The following is a 21,218-nucleotide window of genomic DNA, read 5'->3' on the forward strand; positions in this document are numbered from 1 at the left end:
AAGCGTTATATAATTAACACTGGTTACTGTAGTAGCAAGGTGTGAAAAATCAAAAACTCAGTATTTATTACTATACTGCACACTAAAAAGCTCAGCATAAATGAGTTAATCATATCAGAACATCAGACACCAACCAGTTTTTAAAAAGAGATGTAATGGAAATTCCTGTTTTTCAGTAACCCATATAAGCAAATATGTTCCTATTGATTACAGTCCACAGAGTGCAGGATCAGTGAAAAAAGCTATTGTTTTTCCTGATACAACTTTGTTTTTCCTGCTAATGTGAGTGAATTTCATGCATGGGAAAACATGGGACAAATATAACTGTCACTAGTCAAGTACTAGACATAGTACAAGTAGCTGCTATGCAAACTACAATGCTCTGTAAATTGACCTTAATCTTGACCCACATAAATTTCTGCAATTTCAGTACTGGTCATCTACTAAACAAAGGCTGCCAATTATGTCAAATTGTGTAGTGGTTTTGTGCTGTATGCAAATGAAAAATACAGTTAGTATACATATTCCTGTGTCTCTCTCAAAGGAAAAATATAAAAGATATTCAAGTAACTAGAACTAATTACAATCACTACAAATAATTAAAGTATGCCAAAATGTAACAATGATTAAAAATCAAATTGGAAGCTGTCATCTTCACAGTCTAATGGTTTAGGTAAAACAACATAAGATGCATAGGAAAGACACTTTCAAAGGTGTATGTTATTTTTAAGATTTAAAAATGATTTAACTATTCAATTAACAAACCTAATTAGAACCATACAACAGTGATAAACCTGTAGTAACAGGGAATATGCAATGCCTCTAATTTCAACTTTGAACTGTTAATTCCAACAACAATAATATTAAAAAAATAGAAGGTAATGACTGGCATTTTACTGAAGTGTTCCCCTCCCTCTCAAACATAATATTATATTAAATTTTTTACCTGGGCTTGAAGACTGAAGAGAAGGCTAAAAAGAAAAAAAAATAGTTTTTCCATATTAAGTCTGTACAAACAAACATAGAAGGTGAATTCAATAGCTGATCTGATACAAAAGATTATAAATAAGCAGTGCATTGACAGTCACTTTCTCACCAATATATCAGAAATATTGTGGCCATTCTAAGTAGGTTTAAAATGACAAACAAGATTCATTTCCTTCTTTATACTTTCAGCCTTGTTATTTTTAACCAAATGATAATGGGAAGAATTCCCCATTTTGTGAAGCAATCATTGAGTTCCTTAGAGTATAAAATACAGCCATTCTGAAACCAAGGTAAATAGCCCCCCTCTGCCCAATCATAAGTAATACATCACAAAAAAGCCCAATTTATATTTAGATAAAATACTAAAAACTTTTTTTCTTTTTTGAAAAAAAAATCAGAAACTGCAATAGGAAGTCCCCGTAAAGCTTAGGAAGGAGACAAACTATTATATATCAATCTGTGACCCAAAACTGGGAGAACTTTGAAAGTTTTCTTGAAAGCCATCTGTCCTGCCCAAGCACTAGTGTAATGCTAGTTTGTCAGAAAAACAGGGAACTGTATTGACATTATACTGCAAACAATACTTTAGAATTCTGGAATATAAAAAAGTCTGTACTTCAGCAAAGACCTTTTATTATAGAGGTCCCCCGTTGGTTCTAATGCTCTATATAGGGTTAAACCTCCTCCATACTGACTCACTTTAGCTGCCCATGACCTGCATAAGGCATTTCCAGCAACCCCCCTCTCCCAACGTAAATTGCATTGAAATAAACCTTCTAATGCAACTCGGAAAGAAAGCGGCTTTCAGATTAGCAATTTTTCCAAATGTGAAATACTAATATTTAAAAAGAACTAGCTAAAAACATTAGTTTACTTGACAATGTTTTGTGTTAGAGCTACAGATGTACACAAGTGAACTGAATATTTTTCAAGTATCAGAGCAGTAGCCATGTTAGCCTGGATCTGTAAAAGCGGCAAAAAGTCCTGTGGCACCTTACAGACTAACAGATGTACTGGAGCATAAGCTTTCATAGGTGAATACCCACTTCGTCAGATGCACGTCTAACCCACGAAAGCTTATGCTCCAATACGTCTGTTAGTCTATAAGGTGCCACAGGACTATTTACTGCTTTTACTGAATATTTTTGCCTTCTCTTAAGCTACAACCTATTATAAAGATCAAAAAGATTTGTAGGTGTGTGTATGGGGGCTATTGTGGCCAACAGGATTCACTATATTAACATATATACCAAAAAAGATAGTGAACGTAGAAATATTTATTTCAGTGGAGCTATTACAGTCTATTTTAGTCACCTAAGAACAGTCATCCTGGGTCAAACTAATGGTCCATCTAGCCCAATATCCGGTCTTCTGACAGAGGCCTGTGCCAGATGTTAGAGAGAGAATGAATAAAACATGGCAATTATAGAGTGATCCAACCCCATTGTCCAGTTCCAGCTTCTCGCAGTCAGAGAACTAGCCACGATGACTCAAAGATGTCTTTCTTGAATGGTAACAGCTAATTTAGACCCCATCATTTTGTATGTGTAATTGGGATTATGTTTTCCAATGTGCATTACTTTGCACTCATCAACACTCAATTTCATCTGCTATTTTGTTGCCCAGTCACCAGTTTGTGAGATCCCCTTTGTAACTTTTTGCAGTCTGCTTTGGATTTAGCTTGAGTAATACAGTAACTCCTCACTTAACATTGTAGTTATGTTCCTGAAAAATGCTACTTTAAGCAAAATGAAGTTAAGCAAATCCCATTTCCCTATAAGAATTAATGTAAACGGGGGGGGGGGGGGGGGGGCTAGGTTCCAGGGAAATTTTTCCCCCCAGAAAAAAGACATGTATAGACACACACAGACAAACACACACACACAGCGTAGAAGTTTTAAACAATTTAATATTGTACACAGAAATGATGATTGTGAAGCTTGGTTGAGGTGGTGGAGTCAGAGGGTGGGATATTTCCCAGGGAATGCCTTGCTGCTAAATGGTGAACTAACACTCAACTGAGCCCTCAAGGGTTAACATATTGTTGTTAATGTAGCCTCACACCCTACAAGGCAACACGAATGCAGGGAGAAGACATAATAGACGCATGGCAGTGGCTGCAAACATTCCCTGCGGAAACTGAACATGATGATGAACCCACGCTACCCCACTGGAGCACACCACTCCCTCCACTTTCCAAAGTGCCGGGTGGTGCTTGAGTGTGAGAGAGAGACACAGACAGGCGCACTGCCCCTTCAAGTATGCTGACCCCACTCTAAGTACGCTGCCTTTTAAAGTATATCAGCAAGTTGAAACAGCAGCTGCTGCCAGCAAGCTCCCTCCATCCTGAGCCCTGTTGTGTTGTGTCCATCCCCCACACACACTCTGTGGAGATGGGGTACAGGAGTGGGGGGAGGGGGAACACCCTGACAACAGCACCCCTCTTTCCCCCCCCACCCGCTGCACAGTAAGCACGAGGCTCCCAGGAGCCGCTTCAAGGCAGAGGGCAGGAGCAGCATCAGGGGGGGTGGGGGGGAAGACACCTGAACTGCCCAACACTTGATAACCTGCTGGGTGGCTCCCACACAGGGAATTTAGGGTAGCTGATAGGGGGCTGCCAGCCCCCCCAGTTCCAAGCCCCCACCAACTAGCTCCAACGGGCTGCTCTTCCAGCAAGCAGTGGACAAAACAGGTGGCTGCCAAACAACGTTATAAGAGAGCATTGCACAACTTTAAATGAGCATGTCTTCTAATAGATCAGCGACATAACAAAACAACTTTAACTGGGACAACAATAAGTGAGGATTTACTGTACTGTATTGGCTTGCAATGTTTACCCCCTTTTCTAGATCATTTATAAATATGTTGAATAGTACTGGTCCCACTACGGATACTTGGGAGACCCCCACTATTTGTCATTTTCTATTCTGAAAATTGAACCTAGAATCATAGAATATCAGGGTTGGAAGGGACCTCAGGAGGTCATCTAGTCCAACCCCCAATTTTTGCCCCATGTCCCTAAATGGCCCCCTCAAGGATTGAACTCACAACCCTGGGTTTAGCAGGCCAAAGCTCAAACCATTGAGCTATCCCTCCCCCCATTTATTCCTATCTTTTAACTAGTTATTGATCTATGAGAGGACCCTATCCTCTTATTTCATGTATGCTTACTTTGCTTAAGAGCATTTGGTGAGGGACCTTGTGAAAGACTTTCTGAAAGTTCAAGTACACTATACCAACTGGATCACCCTTATCCACATGCTTATTATCCACTCCCCTCAAAGAATTCTACTAGATTGGTGAGGCATGATTTCCCTTTTAAAAAGCCCTTTTGACTCTTCCCCAACATGTTGTGTTCATCTATGGTGCTTAAGTTAGGCTTACTCGCTTGTAATAGCCAGGATTGCCTCTGGGGCCTTTTTTAAAAGTCGGTATTACATTAGGTACCCTACAGTCACCTGGTGCAGAGTCTAATTTAAGTGATAGGTTACCTATCACAGTTAGTAGTTCTGCAATTTCATATCTGAGTTCCTTCAGAACACCATCTGGTCCAGATGACTTATTACTGTTTAATTTATCAATCTTTGCAAAAACCTCCTTTACTAACACCTCAATCTGAGACAGTTCCTCAGATCCATCACCTAAAAGAGAAAGGATCTGAGGGTGATTCCCACATCTGAGCCAATGCAGTGAAGACCACTGCACAGAATTCATTTAGCTTCTCTGCAACAGCCGTGTCTCTTTGAGTGCTTTTTAGCACCTCAATTGTCCAGTAATCCCACTGACTGTTTGGCAGGCTTCCTGCTTCTGCTGTACTTAATTTTTTGCTGTTAGTTTGTGTGTATTTTGCTAGTTACTCTTCACTTTTTTTGGCCTGCCTAATTATATCTTTATACTTGAAATGTTTCACATATAGATGACAATTAAATTAGTAATCTACTAATATCCAAATTAAGCAATAGATTGCCACTGATCATCCATAGTGCACTGTTTGGGAAGGAGGTTTTAAAAAGATGCCTGCGTCACATAAAACAGAGCAGAATCTCACTAATTTTCAGTTAGATAATTTAACTGGCTGGAACAGTGTTCTCCCATCACTTTTCAGCAAGGACTTAACACAGTACTGAAAGAGGTTTCCTGTTGACAAACATTACTTTTACAAAATTCAATGCACAATATTGCTTTTAATGTTTACCTACTTTAAATTTGCAAAACTGAGCAATACACAACTGGTCCATCAATTATTGTTAATTAATGAGTCCCCTGTGTACCTGCTGCAGTATTCCGACACAGTAAGAAATTCAAACTGCTTATTTTAGCTTGGTCAACGATGCTTGAAGAAATGAGTAAACAGAATTACATTTTAGTCCATGCAAATGAGAGGAACATGAGAGGAGGGGAAAAACTATTAAGAAAATTCCAAATAAAAGCCTCATTTTCAAGGATAAATTTCACAGAAGAACTACTGAAGAGAGCCTGTGGTATAAATCTGAAATGGGCATATGTAGTGGGAACTCTGGCTAATGCAGGTAGCAGCAAAGTATAATTTATAATAAACAGCTCAGCTTAATTGAGGCTACCTCGGGTATTCTCAGAAGCAAAGAAACTAGCCAGTTTCTTAAATTCTGTGGTGTTGCTTAAAAGCATTGTGAACTGCAACAGAAGAATGTTTCACTGCTTGAAGGTAAAAGAGGGGATAAATAAAGAAAAGTCCAGCTACCAATAATCAACTTATGTTCTCCAAAAATCATCTCTGCAGATCTACACTACAGCATGCCATGCCTCACAAGCCATGGAACCAAAGCAATAAGCCATGAGAGAACATGCACTGACTACAGATCAAACACTCCAAACTATAAAGTTACACAATACCTACCCATCTTTAGCTCCTTTCCATTTCAGCAAAATCTCTGTGTGTGCTGAAGACAAAAAATAAGGGCATTTCTGACAAGGGATGCTTAGTCTGCGCATTTAATACAAGGTTTAGGTCCCAAAAAGGATTTTTCTTTATTGGCAAAGGGTTGAGAAGCAAGGCAGCTTTGAGAAATATTATGCCTGAGTGAGATGAAACTCTACAGCAGCATGGTAGAGATAGCAAGCAGAAAACAGCTGTTGCTTGGATTTTTAGAGTCTGAACTTTTAGGCCCAAATTAAGATCTTGCTGTAAGAAACCCAAAAACGTTATTTTGCCCTTGCCTTGACTAGATTCATGACTTTGCATTGTGCCAAATGGGTAGACTAAGCCCTTAAAAGTGCCCTGTTTGTGGAATGCTCACTCACAGGGTGGATAAAAATCAATGTTAAAAAACCCACACTCCAAAAATGGATTTTAAATAGGATTTTTTATTTAAATTACAAGTTTCTCTTTTAAAAAATGAACCTGTTTAAAATGAAATCTGAATTTAATACAAAATATATTAAGGCCTAAATGTATAATCTCTTTAACAATAAAAAAAGTATGCTGAATCCATGAGAGTCTCTATAAAGAACTGAGTTAAAGGCTGCTTTTCTATATAAAGAACGAATCAGGGGAAAAACATCTAACTTTTGATATCAAGCTTTATAAATATGGCACAATAGGTAGTGCGTTGTATTAAGCGCTTGATCTTGTGGGAGACCTAGGACCGTGCTACTGGGAACAAGAGACTGGCAAAGTCATCGCAGGCGTTGGAACCTGGTTTCTGACTCCAGAAAACACCATATATCATCTCATCAGATTCATCCACTGAGCACACATGGGTGGTCTCATACTCCTATTTTATAGCTTCACTTTACCTGAGCTCTGATTGGCTCAGTTCTCCAATTATGAATATTTGTGATTCCACTAATCATTGAAACTTACTCTCCAGCTCATGGGAAAAAGAGCAGTTATCTGCCCAGTAACTACCAGCCCTTGCTTCTGGATGATTGCAGGTACTTCACGCAAATGGCCTTGATCTGTCTCCCTGCATGTGCACATGGACAGAGATACAAACAGAAATTAATTTCTCAACTGCCTCCCTCTCTGTTCCTAAACAAAAGATACTGCAGTGCAAAAGACATGCAGGTTACATGAGTAGAAGTCTTGGATTGTTATTTTGTTTTTCTGGGGCTGGGAATGAGGGCGGGGGAGTTACATAACAAGGGAGAAGCAGCAAAGTGTGGAACTAGTAAGGAGCAACATATTGTCAAAATAGGACCCTGTGGGAAGAAGGGACAACATTCTTGAGAGTGAAGCTTCTACAGTGTTGATTTCAACACCTGAGTGTAAAAACAACCCTACCTAGGAATATTTTCAAGAAATTCCTGTACCTCTGTGTAAAGTAAGGAACATGCACCAAGCATAAACAGTGCAACAAACAGATGGAAGGCCTCGTTGTCAGAATGAAACAACATTATGAAAAATACTCATCAGAAGGCAATGACTGAAGATGATGTGCAAATGTCTGAACTATCTGGACCAACTGATTAGTAAATTTCTATTTGCCCCATTTTTATGGACTGCTGTCCATGTCTTACTATGCTAGTCTTGATGCATGGAGCAATATACACAATAATGCAGTAACATGTGCTTGTGTGACAACAGATGAAGGGGTTGTCTGTCTCACAGAAACAAACAATGCATCGGCAAATGACCATACAGCAGAATACTTAAAGTAACAGCAGTAAAAGCTATAACAAACTGTGAACAAAAATTCAAGTGTCAAGTGCGCAGCTCTGTCACAGTCAATGCTGCAAGTATAGTAAAGATGAGCAGAAATGTAGGCTTTAATGATGGGAACCTGAAATTTGACAAACAGGTGCAGCGCTCATTTGAGGCATCTTTTAGCCAAAGACTAAAATACAACTCCAGGAATGCAGGAAAAATGTTGCTGAAATTACAAAATACTTCCCTAACAAGTTATTTGTTTCAGCTTCACTGAAGAGAGCAGGAGAAGCCAAACTAGGGGCATCAGAAGAGCTGAGGGAGGGGGAAGTGATTGCTGGGAAGGAGCCTGAGTGTCAAATCAAAAGGGCTGTTGGGTGGGAGAAGTATGGAACAGGTGTTTTTTGGGCAGGGAGAGATTGTTAGGGAGTCTTCACCATACAGATTCTGGCTGACCCCTAGTTTCTCTCATTCAGTCAGGCACATTGCCCGTCCTCTTGTGTCCTTGCACCACCAATCAGCCACCCCTCCTCCCCATGTGTCCCTGCACCCCATCCCCATGCTGATATGGGACCTCATACTGAAAAATCTTTACTGAACCCCCTATTCTGGCCTTCAAACAATCCCCCAACCTCATCAGAAGCAAGCTCCCCACAGAACAAGTCACACCTTTCCTCCTAATGACTGGAGGGGTGTTAACACATTTCAAGGGACCATTCAAGGTAAAGTGGCCTGTTAACTACCTACACTAAACAATCTGTTCTATATAGTATTTAGCTGGATCACTAAGGGCTTGTCTACACTGGCAATTAACAGTGTTGCAACCTTCTCGCTCAGGGGTGTGAAAAAATACCCCTGAGCACAGCAAGCTGCAGAGCTGTAGTGTGTCAGCGTAAACCGTGCCCCCCCAGCGCTCGGAGCTGCACCCCTCGTTGAGGTGGGTTTTTTTTCTTGTGCTGTGCCACAACCACACAAGAGGTATGTTAAAGCGCTGCCGTAGCAGTGCTTTAGTGTTGCCAGTGTAGACTAGCCCTAAGGTTATGTCTACATTAGAAACTTAAAAGTGCTGCCGCGGGAGCGCTCCCGTGGCAGCGCTTTGAAGCGTGAGTGTGATCACGCGTGAGTGCTGGGAGACAGTTCTCCCAGCACTCCTGGTAATCCATCTCCACAAGAGAAATAGCTCGGAGCGTGGCTCCCAGCGCTTGGATCCTGTCCACATTAGCACTTTAAAGTGCTCAACCTTGCTGCGCTCAGGGAGGTGATTTTTAACACCCCCGAGACAGCAAGTTAGAGCGCTATAAAATGTAAGTGTAGACAAGCCCTAAGTTTTCCAGATCTGAAGAAGAGCTCTATGGTTAGCTCAAAAACTTGTCTCTCTCACCAACAGATGTTGGTCCAATAAAAGGTATTGCCTCACCCACCTTGTCTCTCATATCCTGGGATCAACACAGCTACAACAACACTGCATACGATAATGAAGTTACTGTCATTTTGCAAGAAAAAACAAAACAAAACAGTACACTTTCCTTTATCATTTCATTCTTCGTCATGGAATAAAAATCACTGTTTTATGGATTTATTCCAGGTGTGTAAATACCCAACCATATGAACATCAAAGAGGTTGCACATCAAAGTTTTAAATGTATAGCTAGATCATATACTATAATTGTTTCTATTACAATTTAACTCATACAAAGCACATGGCTCACCACCTTGGACAAATTCCATTTGTAAAACAAACAGCATTTACGCTCATGCAGCTTTTCATCCATTTATTTAGTTACTTCACCCATGACTAAATTGCAGACACCTCAGAGATGGAATGCAGGAGCCATTTAACAGACTACAGCAGTACTACATAACTACTTAGTGCAGGAAGTTAAACACAACTTAATTGACAGGTTTCAGAGTAGCAGCCGTGTTAGTCTGTATTCGCAAAAAGAAAAGGAGGACTTGTGGCACCATAGAGACTAACCAATTTGAGCATAAGCTTTCGTGAGCTACAGCTCACTTCATTGGATGCATAAAAGTGGAAAATGCAGTGAGGATAGATAAGCTATTACCACCAGGAGAGTGGGGTGGGAGGGAGAGAAAACCTGGATTTGTGCTGGAAATGGCCCACCTTGATTAACCTGGATTTGTGCAGGAAATGGCCCAACTTGATTATCATGCACATTGTGTACAGAGTTGTCACTTTGGATGGGCTATCACCAGCAGGAGAGTGAATTTGGGGGGGGGGGGGGGTGGAGGGTGAGAAAACCTGGATTTGTGCTGGAAATGGCCCAACTTGATGATCACTTTAGATAAGCTATTACCAGCAGGACAGTGGGGTGGGAGGAGGTATTGTTTCATATTCTCTGTGTGTATATAAAGTCTGCTGCAGTTTCCACGGTATGCATCCGATGAAGTGAGCTGTAGCTCACGAAAGCTTATGCTCAAATAAATTGGTTAGTCTCTAAGGTGCCACAAGTACTCCTTTTCTTTTTACACTTAATTGGTGACTTGGAGGAAACCACCAGCTGAAATGGTAGGCAATACCCTTTGCTCAACATGGTGTGACTTCCTTTTGTTACTTGGATATACAAACTGGAGTCTTGTTAGAACCCTTGTGCATTTCTGTATATTCAGGTAATGGCAGTGTTCAAGAACATTTATCCCCACTTGTGTTTAGCAAGAAGGTCGAACATTTGCTGGATTTGTACTTCCAGGCTAGTGTAAGATTACTACTTGGGTCGACATCTGAACTCCACTTGGAAATTTCAACTAAGACAAAAAATGGATGCTCACTGAAGAATTTTACACACACTACTCTGACGCTTGAGACTGATTTGGCTTCTTTGTCACCTCCAGATGAAATTTAAGGTGTCTGTCTCAGTTTATGAAGGCTTGTTATTTGGTTACCAGATATTTAAGAGACCACTTCTCCCTCTGTGATTCTCCCAGAAAGCTGAGGTCAGTTGGGGTACTTGAGCTTGTATGTCAGGGGCTGGATGCAGTGCATTCTCAGTAGAGGACCCTTGATTACACAATTTCTTTTCACCAGTTACAGCCCAACTTTGACAACTTTCAAAGACTATCCATTTACTTAGACTTTTTCTGAGGAAAGGGTTAGGTAAGATTTTGTTCAGTTTATCAGTTATCAAATTTTAAAATGCTGTGTTATATTTATTGTAAGTTTTCCAAGATAAGTTAATGGGCACAAATTCATACTGAACAAACCAATCTGGGGTTGCAACTACTTAGGAATTTAGATAGGCAGAAACTAATTACCAACACTTGGTCAAGACACCTCACTTTTGTAAAAGCGTGATGAAGAATTTGATGATCACAGTTGGTCAGAATCTCTGCTTTATGTTTCATCTGAAGCACAAGCCTTCAACAGCACAATATCCCAGAAAACCATGCTGAGTAATTAATTTTGTTTTTACTTGAAGACTGACTTGACTGAAGTTTCCTGTAGCATCCTGTGATTCCTTGGAAGTCTCCCACCTTCATACTGTTCAGGCCCATCCCTCCTCAGCTTGTGAAATCCGAAGAGCTCATAACCAGAGGTGATATGATTGTAAAAAAAACAAGTGACAATACTACTATCTTTCATATAGCATATTGCGTTACTGTTAATTAGAACCCTCTCCCCCCCATGGAAGACAAAATGCTTCACAGAATTACATTATACAGAATTAGGTGGCATAATCAGGGAGAAATGCATGTATTCAACTGAGACTTAAATTAGATGGGAAACACATATAGGAAGGCAGTTCCAGATGCCAAGTGCTGCAAAGGTGAAGGTTCTCATAGCACCATTAATGACAAAGATTGGCGGGGGAGTGGGGGTGTCAATAAGAAAGCTTACTGTCTTAAAAGCTGTGGTATTTGATATGGGCTGACTTATGTTCTTTTTTAACTAAAGAAACTGCACATACATAATTACACTTAGACACAATTGCATCACTTTCTCCACAGCCTTTGTACTAAACTAGAATTCTGATTAACAACTGCATACCTATTTTTGAACCTTAAATACTTAAAATGTGGATACCCAATCAAAATAAAAGCTTTTGTAAAACTCTATATATAATGTTAACAGTGAGACTGTCCCCTTCCAGCGAGTATCAACCCCTTTCCCCATATTAAAAATGCAGAACCACAAAGGGGTATTAATTTCTCTTCAAAAGCTTATAATCAGGGAAAGAGTGAATTAAATTGCATGTATACCATTACTGAATGAATGTACAGTACAACTTCAGAGTAACGAACACCTGAGTTATGAACTGACCAATCAAACACACTCACCTCAATTGGAACTGGAAGTACAGAATCAGGCAGCAGAGGACCCCCCCCCCCAAAAAAAAACAGCACAGTACTGTTATACTACTAAAGAAATAAGTTTTAAAGCTGAGTTAAATGAATGTTCAGCTATAAACTCTTGAAAGAACAATGTTTTGTTCAGAGTTACGAACATTTCAGACAGTTATAAACAACCTCCATGCCCGAGATATTTGTAACTCTGAGGTTCTACTGTATAAGCCAAATGTTTCTTTAAACCTACTGCTCTTAGAGTTAATACTACTTCTCTATCTCAAAGAAAGCTGGAAGGCTAAATTCACTGAAATTTGTCAGGTGCTCCGATACCACAGAAATGCCCATAAATTAAATAAATAAATAAATAAATAAATGTAGTCATTAGTAACTAAAGCCTAAGTGTAAATGGATAAAAGAAAAAAAATGGATACTTAAAAAAGGAACATTCAAACCAGTATTAACTTCGAAAAAAATAGTTTCACTTTTGCAGATAAAAATCAGTTTCATTTTCTAGTCCCATTTACTAGCATAATGGCGTTTGCGTTCCCGTCAACAGAAGCTGTTTCAAGCCCAACATTCCATTAAATTAAAAATAATCCACAAAGTCTTTTCATATTATATTATATTTGTTCAACATTTTAAGTCTATAATTTTGGTCTTAAAAAGCTAGCTGTCTGTCTCAAGCACAACAGTTTATGATACTTCCTCACTTAAAGTATATCTACACTGCAGCTGGAAGCTTGCTTCTCAGAGCGCATAGACAGAAATGCACTAGCTCAGCATGAGCTAGGGTGCAAAACACAGCAGCATAGCCTCGGGTAGCCCAGGCAGCAGTGTGGGCTAGCCCCCGATACAAACCCACCCGGACACCCCAGGTACACACATGAGTTACTACCTGTGCTGTGCTGGCTACACAGCTATTTGTGGCATACTAGCTCAAGCAGAGCTAGTACATCTGTCTATCCCCTCTGGAAAGCGCATTCCCCACTGCAGTGCAGACATATCTTTAGGGTGAGACTGGACTGCCCCTAGGAGGGTCAGCGCTGAATTCACAGCCTGGGGAAGAGAGGGATAATGTAGTTTTAAGACATCTTTGAGCCCTTCTGATCCTCAGCTTTTTCCTGGCCCCTGGTGTAATTTAGACAGCCCTCAGGGCCTAAGTTATTGGCAACCTTTCTCCACAGTGCTGCTTGAGATGACCCCATTTAGTCAAATTTAGTCTAAACTTCCAATCTGAAGGCAAAGAAAATCTTTCAATACCGTTCCTACACAGTTCAGAATCTGAAATGACATTCTCCCAGAAGTGTAAAAATTGCCCTTTCAGCTCGAGTGCTTCCCAACCCTATAACCCTCCAGTCTTGCACCCAGTACACCTGTTACCATCACCTACAAAGACAGCATTATAGCAGCATCTTCCTCAGTTCCTGTACCACAGAAATCCTTCTACAGCCTGATCCAGGGCTTCTGGAGCCCCTTTATGCTGCTCTAGAAATTTAACATGGCATCAAATGGTCAGAGTGGGGATGAGGATCTCCATCTAAGTCCACATTCCTAGTAACATCAAAGTTTTAAAATAAAGCTCTGGGAAGTTCTCCGGTGGCCTCTGAACAACTTTTCTTGTATCCATTAGCAAAATATCAAGTTCAACAGAATATAAGTATACCTCCAGAACAAGGCACATTAATATGAAATTTTAAAAAAAAATTCATGTTTCACCAGCTACACCAAGATGGCTTTCTACAGCTCTATCTATATGCACTCTGCAGCAGAAGTCCCATAGCACTGAGAATCGTATCATCTGTTACAATGCGAATACATGTGGAAAATACAGTACAGAACAGGGGTCGGCAATCTTTCAGAAGTGGTGTTCCGTGTCTTCATTTGTTCACTCTAATTTAAGGTTTCGCGTGCCAGTAACACATTTTAATATTTTTAGAAGGTCTCTTACTATAAAGTCTGTAATATATAACTAAACTATTGTTGTAAAGCAAATAAGGTTTTTAAAATGTTTAAGAAACTTCATTTAAAATTAAACTAAAATGCAGAGCCCCCTGGACCGGTGGCCAGGACCCGGGCAGTGAGCGCGCCACTGAAAATCAGCTTGCGTGCCATAGTTGCCTACCTCTGGTATAGAAAATAACTTTGGAAAGTAATGCAGAAAGTACCAGTTACTGGCTCCTGCAACAACATGGTAAATACTTCAGTTCACACCAGTGTAGTATGCAAAAGATTTCAGAACTAACACCAGTATTTAATTGACAAAATATGCAAGCAATTAGTGAGACTTTAACACACATAGATCCCAAACATGTCCAAAACATCAAGTGTCCCTACATCTCTGTGGCCTTGAAGATGAGAGAGGAGAGGGGAGTTACATACTTGAATTTCTTGCAGGTTATGAAAATACTGAGGGAGAAGATCTGTGACTCTCATCGACCCTCAAGGTATTGAGAGAAAAAATGAAGGTGTTTATTTCCCAACTGTGGTGACACTGAAGATATCATAAACATATTGAGCACCTTACAGCACAGACTTCTGCTGCAGGAAGGGGCCTGAATGCCAAATCAGAATCTTCACAGAGGAGGGGTGGGGGGAAGGAATACACATTGAAAAAAGAAAACTCTCCCCACGTCAAAACAAGAGGAGGGATGAAAAAGGAGGTTTCATAACCCATAGTTTAAAAAAACAACAACAGAACTGATAAATAGTCTTTACTCTAAAGACAGAATGGGCTCCCTGAGTTTTGAAAAGACAATTGTTTCTAAAGACACTCTCCCTCTACAGAAGGGTTTTACTGTATGAATTGCCAATGAACATTTCCAATATCATTCACTGAAATGGTTCTACCACCATACTAGTTGAAACTTCCAATTCCAAGTCAAAGAAAACCTCAGCAACATTTCTACTCCCTCTATCCATAACATGAAATCAGCAATTCCCCAAGAAGGGTAAAACATTGTCCTTCTGTATCTCATCAGAAGAAGCAAATCCCTGCCACACAAACCTCAAGTAAGCCTTTTTTACACCACATCACACATGACCCACAAAACAGAAGAACTATACAGTAACTCCTCACTTAAAGTTGTCCCGGTTAACACAGTTTCATTATTAGGTTGCTGACCTACTCGAGAACATGCTTGTTTAAAGTCGTGCAATGTTCCATTATAAGGAGGTTTGACTCACCCCACTCCGCCCACCCGGCATTCCAGCTGGGGAGTGGGTAAGCCCTGGACCCTGCTCCCCGGCTGGAGGGCCAGGCGGGCAGAATGGGGCAAGACCCCAAATCCCAACCCCACTCCTCAGCTGGAGCAGGAAAAGCCCCTGTGCCCCGACCCCGCTATGCCCCTGTCTCAACCAAGCTCCACAATCATAATTGGGGAGTACGGTATTAAACTGTTTGTTTAAAATTATTTAAAACTTATATTGTATATGTATATAATGTCTTTTGCCTGATGAAAAAAAATTCCCTTGAACCTAACCCTCGTCCCGTCCCCCCCATTTGCATTAATTCTTATGAGGAAATTGGATTAGTTTAACATCGTTTTGCTTAAAGTAGCATTTTTCAGGAACAGAACTACAACGTTAAGTGAGGAGTTACTATAGATAGCTCTTCCCCATTCTCCCCACTCGGAGACCCCAGAGTAAGGGGGAGCTCTTCCTTCCTTCCCCACCAGGAAAAGCAGGCACACACTGCAGGAGCACCCACGCCATAGGACTAGGCCACCTAAACCCAGGCGGGCTGCCTCCACTCCTGCCATAGGAGTAGCACCCCCCACCCAGCCTGCCCACCCCAGGACTTGCTGGCTGCCTCCTCACCTCCCCTAATGGTAGCGCGCCCCCCCGCGAGGCGGGCCACGCACCCCTTCTCCCAAGACCTCCCATGGCGGCCGCGGCCCCCCCGTGGCGGCCCCCCCATAGGGGAGGCGCCCCCGTCCCCGCCTCAGGGTATGGCTCCGGGCCCCGGGGCAGCAAGGGGCGCGTCCCTAAACTCACGCAGCACAACCCCCCTGTCCCGGCGTAGGACCCCCCGCTACCAGGGGCGGGGCCCCTGTCCCGGGGCAGGGGCCCGTGAAAGAGCTACAGGGCGGCCAGGTAACTAACTTGTGGGAAGCTCCTCCCGGCCGCAGCGCCGCGCAACAAGTTCCCGGCCAGCCCCCGCCCCAGAGCCGGGCTCTTACCTCCGCCATGTTCACTGAGCGGGCGGGACAGGGAGTGGGGAGGGTCACATCGCCGCCGCGGCGGAGGAAGCGGCACCGGCGGCGGCGGGTCACGGTCTGTGCGGCGGCTGGGAGGGGAGCCGCCGGGGGGCAAAGACACTAACGTCACTGCGTACAGGCGGCGGGCGCGCCCCCGACAACACCCAGTGCACGCTTCAGGCCGGGCCCGTGCGCGCCCCCGACACCGGAACGCGCGCTCCCAAGACGTACAGTACACAGCTGACGGATGGAACGTAGAGAACAGAAAGCCCCGCCTTATCAGGTTCTACTCACCAGCAAACAGGGAAATCCTTCTTCCTGCCCCCAGCGGTGCAGGCCCCTGGCCGTCAGAGCCCCTCGGCCTTCAGGGCTTGCCGCTCGTCTTAGGTCTAGGCTCCAGCGTGCGAGGGCAGCCCCGGCTGGCATATGGTGCCGGACCCCCACCCCCATGTCACTAGATAGCACCACCCCTCCCCGTCCCCCTCCAGTGTCACTCACGAGTCTAGCAAAAGAGCAGATCCCTCTGCTGCGCTCGCAAATGGTGGTATCAGTCACCTACAAACAGGGATCACTTGAATAACCAGCATACGTACTCTCCCTTCCCTGGAGATCACCAGCCCGTATACATCCCATCCCACCCCACCCCGTGCAAATCAAGACACCAGGACATACAGTACTCACGTTCCCCAAAGCAATGTAAATCACCTGCACACATACGTCCTCTTCCCCCTCTCCCTTCCCAGTGAAATCAATAGCACACATTCACCTCACACGCAAATCACCAGCACAGGTACACCCCCAATGCAAATCACCAACCAACAAACAGGGTTCGCGCTCGTCTAAATCACCAGCAAATTATTATTTACAGTATCAGTACTGCCAACATCAAGTATTCAAAAATCATGAGACAGGTCCCAAACAATCATGCAATCAGCTTAAAAATTAGATTAAAAATATATATATTTAGGATTTAGGGACTTTTTTTTTGCCTTCCATTTCTCTGTCTTTAAGATGCGCTCATTTCATGTTTTTAAGTCTTTTCTACAACCATGAGAACCAGAAACTTGCTTTACAAAAAGGAAAAACCAAAGCTGAGAGTCTCATGTAATAACATGACTCCAGGAGCTGGGGCTATAAGTAAAGTATCATAATACCTGTGATACAATCATAACAACTGGCAGCACTGTGTAGTGCCTATGGACACCAATCTTGACTGAGGCATCACTGTGCTAGGCACTGTACAAACATGTAGTAAGAGACAGTCCATTATCCAAAGAATTTACCATCTAAACAGCTAAAACAGATAAAGGGTGAGAGTGGTCTCCCCTCCCTGGTGTAAGGCTCCAGTAAATAGGGTCTCACCGGGCACAAGTTAAAAGGATGTGCATCTGTCTTAAATTGCAACAACTAAGCTTTGTTTACTTTTGTAATTAATTAAGACAAAGGACAATAGAAGCATAATAACTTGCTTTAATTTAGGACAATCAATTTTTTTTAAATGTCTACATAGATGTCAGACTCAAAATCACAATTCAAATTTTACCAATATTCTGAGTATAGGATCTGTGACAGTCTGTTGGGGAGCTTATTAGCACTGTAAGGAACGTTTGCTTTGTGAGCTGGTTCATGCATGTACTATAAATGCCAATTAGGGCTGCCAAGCCTGATTGCCCTGATAATACCTCAGCAGAAGTCAGTGATGTTTTCTGTAGACTGGCAAAAGATTATATTAACCAGTACAAATGAAAGATAAGACCTTATGTGAGGTACAACATAACTAATTGGCTTAAAACAGAAACAAATATAAATTAAATATAACCACACTAAAAAGTACACTCACATTTTCTATGAATATTAGTTCTGTTTATTCTAGATTCCCTATATCACTTGTATCTGGTCATTGGCATTTTTTTTTTCAAATAGATTAAGCAGTGGTGCAAATTTAGGCCTTAATCCCCACAAACATTTAGACCTAAGCTGCACTACAAATTTAGATCAACATAAACTGCCTTGCATTGACCTACTTGGTGGGAGGGATAGCTCAGTGGTTTGAGCATTAGTCTGCTAAACCCAGGGTTGTAAGCTCAATCTTTGAGGGGGCCATTTAGGGATCTGGGGCAAAAATTGGGGATTGATCCTGCTTTGAGCAGGGGGTTGGACTAGATGACCTCCTGAGGTCCCTTCCAACCCTGATATTCTATGTACAAACAGGAGTGTTTCATTATGCCGACACAGTTACACCACCTCCCAGAGCAGCACTGGTCGATATAGTCAGATCAATGCAGCACAAGTGTAGACACTGTGTTACCTATGTCGACTCTAACAGTCCTCCAGCAACTGTCTCACAATGCCTGACACTGACTTCCCTGGTCACAATTTTTAACTCCCCTGCCCAGGGATCATGGAAACTGCAAGCCCCGCCCTGCCTTAAAACCCTGTGAATTTTTGAAATGCCTTTTCCTGATTGTGCATCTTGGTGAGCACACCTCTAGCAGCTCTCCACTATTATGCGCAACTGCCCAGCTGACCATGCCGGCTACATGCATCAGACACACTCTGGGCTGAAACAGGCAAGAGATATTAGATCTCCTCTGCCTGCGGAAAGAAGAGACTGTGTAAGCACAGCTATGGACCAGCCATAGAAACATGGACATCTATGAGAGATTGTATGGAGAATGCAGGAGAATGGGTATGACAGGGATCAGCCCAGTGCTGTGTGAAAGCAAAGAAACTACATTAAGCATATCATAAAGCTAGGGAAAATCATAATCGGTCTGGTGCCAAGCTGCACATCTGCGGTTTTCGCAAAGAGCTGCACGCCATACTTGAGGGAGATCCCACACCCCAGCACACCACTATGAATACTTCCAAGTGAACAACAAGGTGGAGGTGGAGGAAGAGAAGGAGGATGGGAGACATGTGACCGGGGTGGGGCGAAGGGCTGTGTCCAGCTGTGCCGCAAGCCAGGACATGTTTGAGACTCCATCGCAGTCCGATCATTTGAGCATCGGTGAGCCTGATGCAGGGGAAGGAACCTTGGATGTGTGTGTAAATTCATTCCCATTACAGTGCTGGTACCCCCAACTTAGCAGGATACAGCTATCAACTTTTCATTAATTTACTCGTACTAGAAAAGGTACAATAAAGAGAGTTAAAGTTGTTAACTGCTTTTCATTCCTCTCAGGAGTTAGTCAGGGGCCCTTGCGGAGTAGTTTGTTTATGTGCACAAGAATGTCCCTTCAATCCGTCTGAGAGATTTTGATGAAACTTCCATGGAGGTACTCTGCAATCCTCTCCCAAAGGTTTCTAGGGATAGTAGCCTTATTTCTTTCTCCGTGGTAGGATACTTACCCATGCCAGTCAGAGATAACGTCATCAGGTACCATTGCAGTAAACAGGCTAGCAACATACGGGCCCCAGGTAGCTTCTGGTCACCAACAGCAACTGTTCTCTCTGTGCCTTTATTCCCCGAGTCAGGAGATATCAGCTAAAATCACCACCAACTGTGGAAAATGGTGCCAGTATTCAGTGCCATTGCCTGACACTCCCATATAGTTTCATGCAACCGAACAATTCCCTCCTCATTTCCCTCACCCCTGACAGGCTTTACTCACTATAGGTGGTGCTGTGAGTGGCACTATGCACAGTCACTGCGAAGCAGAAGTGTCATGAGCAAGTCTTGTTTAAAACTTATGAGGAACAAGGGAAGACAGTTATGAATTTTAATTTTTGATTTCTGTTATGACAATACTGACAATGGTAATGCTATGTTTTATTTGTAGGTATGGCCATTTTAGCCTTGAGCAGTTCCCCCTCTGAACCCATGTAATGCTTGAGCTAGATAAGGAGGAGAAAAAAAGAGGATTCTATGACATGTTCTGCGAAATCCTGCAAGCCACTGCTGCATCAGACCATGAACAGAGGGCTTGGAAGATGAATATTGCAGATTGTAGAGAGCGGGAAAGAGCTGACAGCAGAAAGGTCCAGGAGGCCTATCAGGAAAAGCAGAGGGAGATGCACCAGGACATAATCAGGCTTCTCTGTCAGCAAACACAGATGCTGCAACCTTTGTAGACCTATAGGTTCAACAATGCCAGGCTCGCCTCCCTTTGCAGTCCATGAAGAATTGTAGCAAAGAAGCTCCTTATATGCCCCCCCCTCCGCATTCCATGTGGCATCAGGGACCGCATCCCTAACCCTGCCATTCCATCCTGTGAGACAGTAAGGACAATCACAGCTTCACACAAACTGACCTGTGGGAGCCACAGTTGGTGTATGTGTAGCTAAAATGGACACGAATGTTCCTTCCTCTTTTTTATGCTCTCTCCTAAATTTATTAAGGTTTCAATGTACTTACTTCTAACTCTTTTGTTTGGAAAATAATTAATCTTTATTACTTTCCAACAGGTTTGTATAATGCCTGGTGGCAGTGAAAGCAGTGGTATCGTACACTGTGACACAACCCATAGGGCCAGTGACAAACACAGTATAATAATCTTAAATTTACAGCAAGCACCACAACATTAATAGGTGCATTGTCAGTGTTACATTCATAGATGTACAGCGAGAACATACAGTTCCAGACAGGCCCCCAAACTGCAGGGTCAGGTAGAGCACAGTAAACCACAACGTATTACTGTGCCTCACTGCTAAAGTGCTCTCTCAAAGCCTCCCTGAGCTGTATAGCTGCATGTTGAGCTCGTCAGAGAGCCCCTGTGTCTGGCTGTTCAGACTGAGCAGACAGTCATTCTCTCTCCAACTCAGCAGCAACTTTTCCCCCTGTGCTTCACAGATAATATGCAGGACACAGCAAGCAGCTATAACCATTGAGATGTTTATTCACAAGAATGGATCGCAGTGAAAAAAACTAACACCAGCGCCCCTTCAGTCTACCAAAAGCAACTGTCATTCTGCACCTGCTGAGCCAGTAGGTGAACTTTCTTTGATGCTGTCGAGGTGGCCGGTGTATGTCTTCATGAACCAGGGAAGTAAGGAGTAGGCCAAGTCCCCCAGTATGACTATTGGCATTTCAACCTCGCAGTGATAATCTGCCAGTTGGGAAATCTGCTTGTAGCTTTCTGAACAGTCCTGCATTCTTGTGTCATACA

At 42.6% G+C, this 21,218-nt stretch overlaps 1 protein-coding gene across 4 annotated transcripts in view; it reads right to left on the reverse strand.

Moving 5' to 3' along the window:
* The window catches only part of MIER1 (MIER1 transcriptional regulator), a 60,179-nt gene that overhangs the window by 34,634 nt on the left and 4,327 nt on the right, over positions 1 to 21,218 (reverse strand). For 2 of the 4 annotated variants that reach the window (XM_084637364.1, XM_084637363.1), the window contains exons 1-2: positions 16,093 to 16,238; positions 947 to 971 (exon numbers count right to left, since the gene is read on the reverse strand). In XM_084637364.1, coding sequence (XP_084493490.1) covers positions 947 to 971; positions 16,093 to 16,101 — 34 coding nt within the window. In that variant the 5' untranslated portion in view covers positions 16,102 to 16,238. Of the gene's footprint in view, positions 1 to 946; positions 972 to 16,092; positions 16,239 to 21,218 lie in introns of those variants that run through there. The other 2 variants (XM_084637366.1, XM_084637365.1) reach the window with 1 other exon arrangement.

Source organism: Lepidochelys olivacea, assembly GCF_965140295.1.
Source record: "Lepidochelys olivacea isolate rLepOli2 genome assembly, chromosome: 8".
Classification (NCBI taxonomy): Eukaryota; Metazoa; Chordata; order Testudines; family Cheloniidae; genus Lepidochelys; species Lepidochelys olivacea.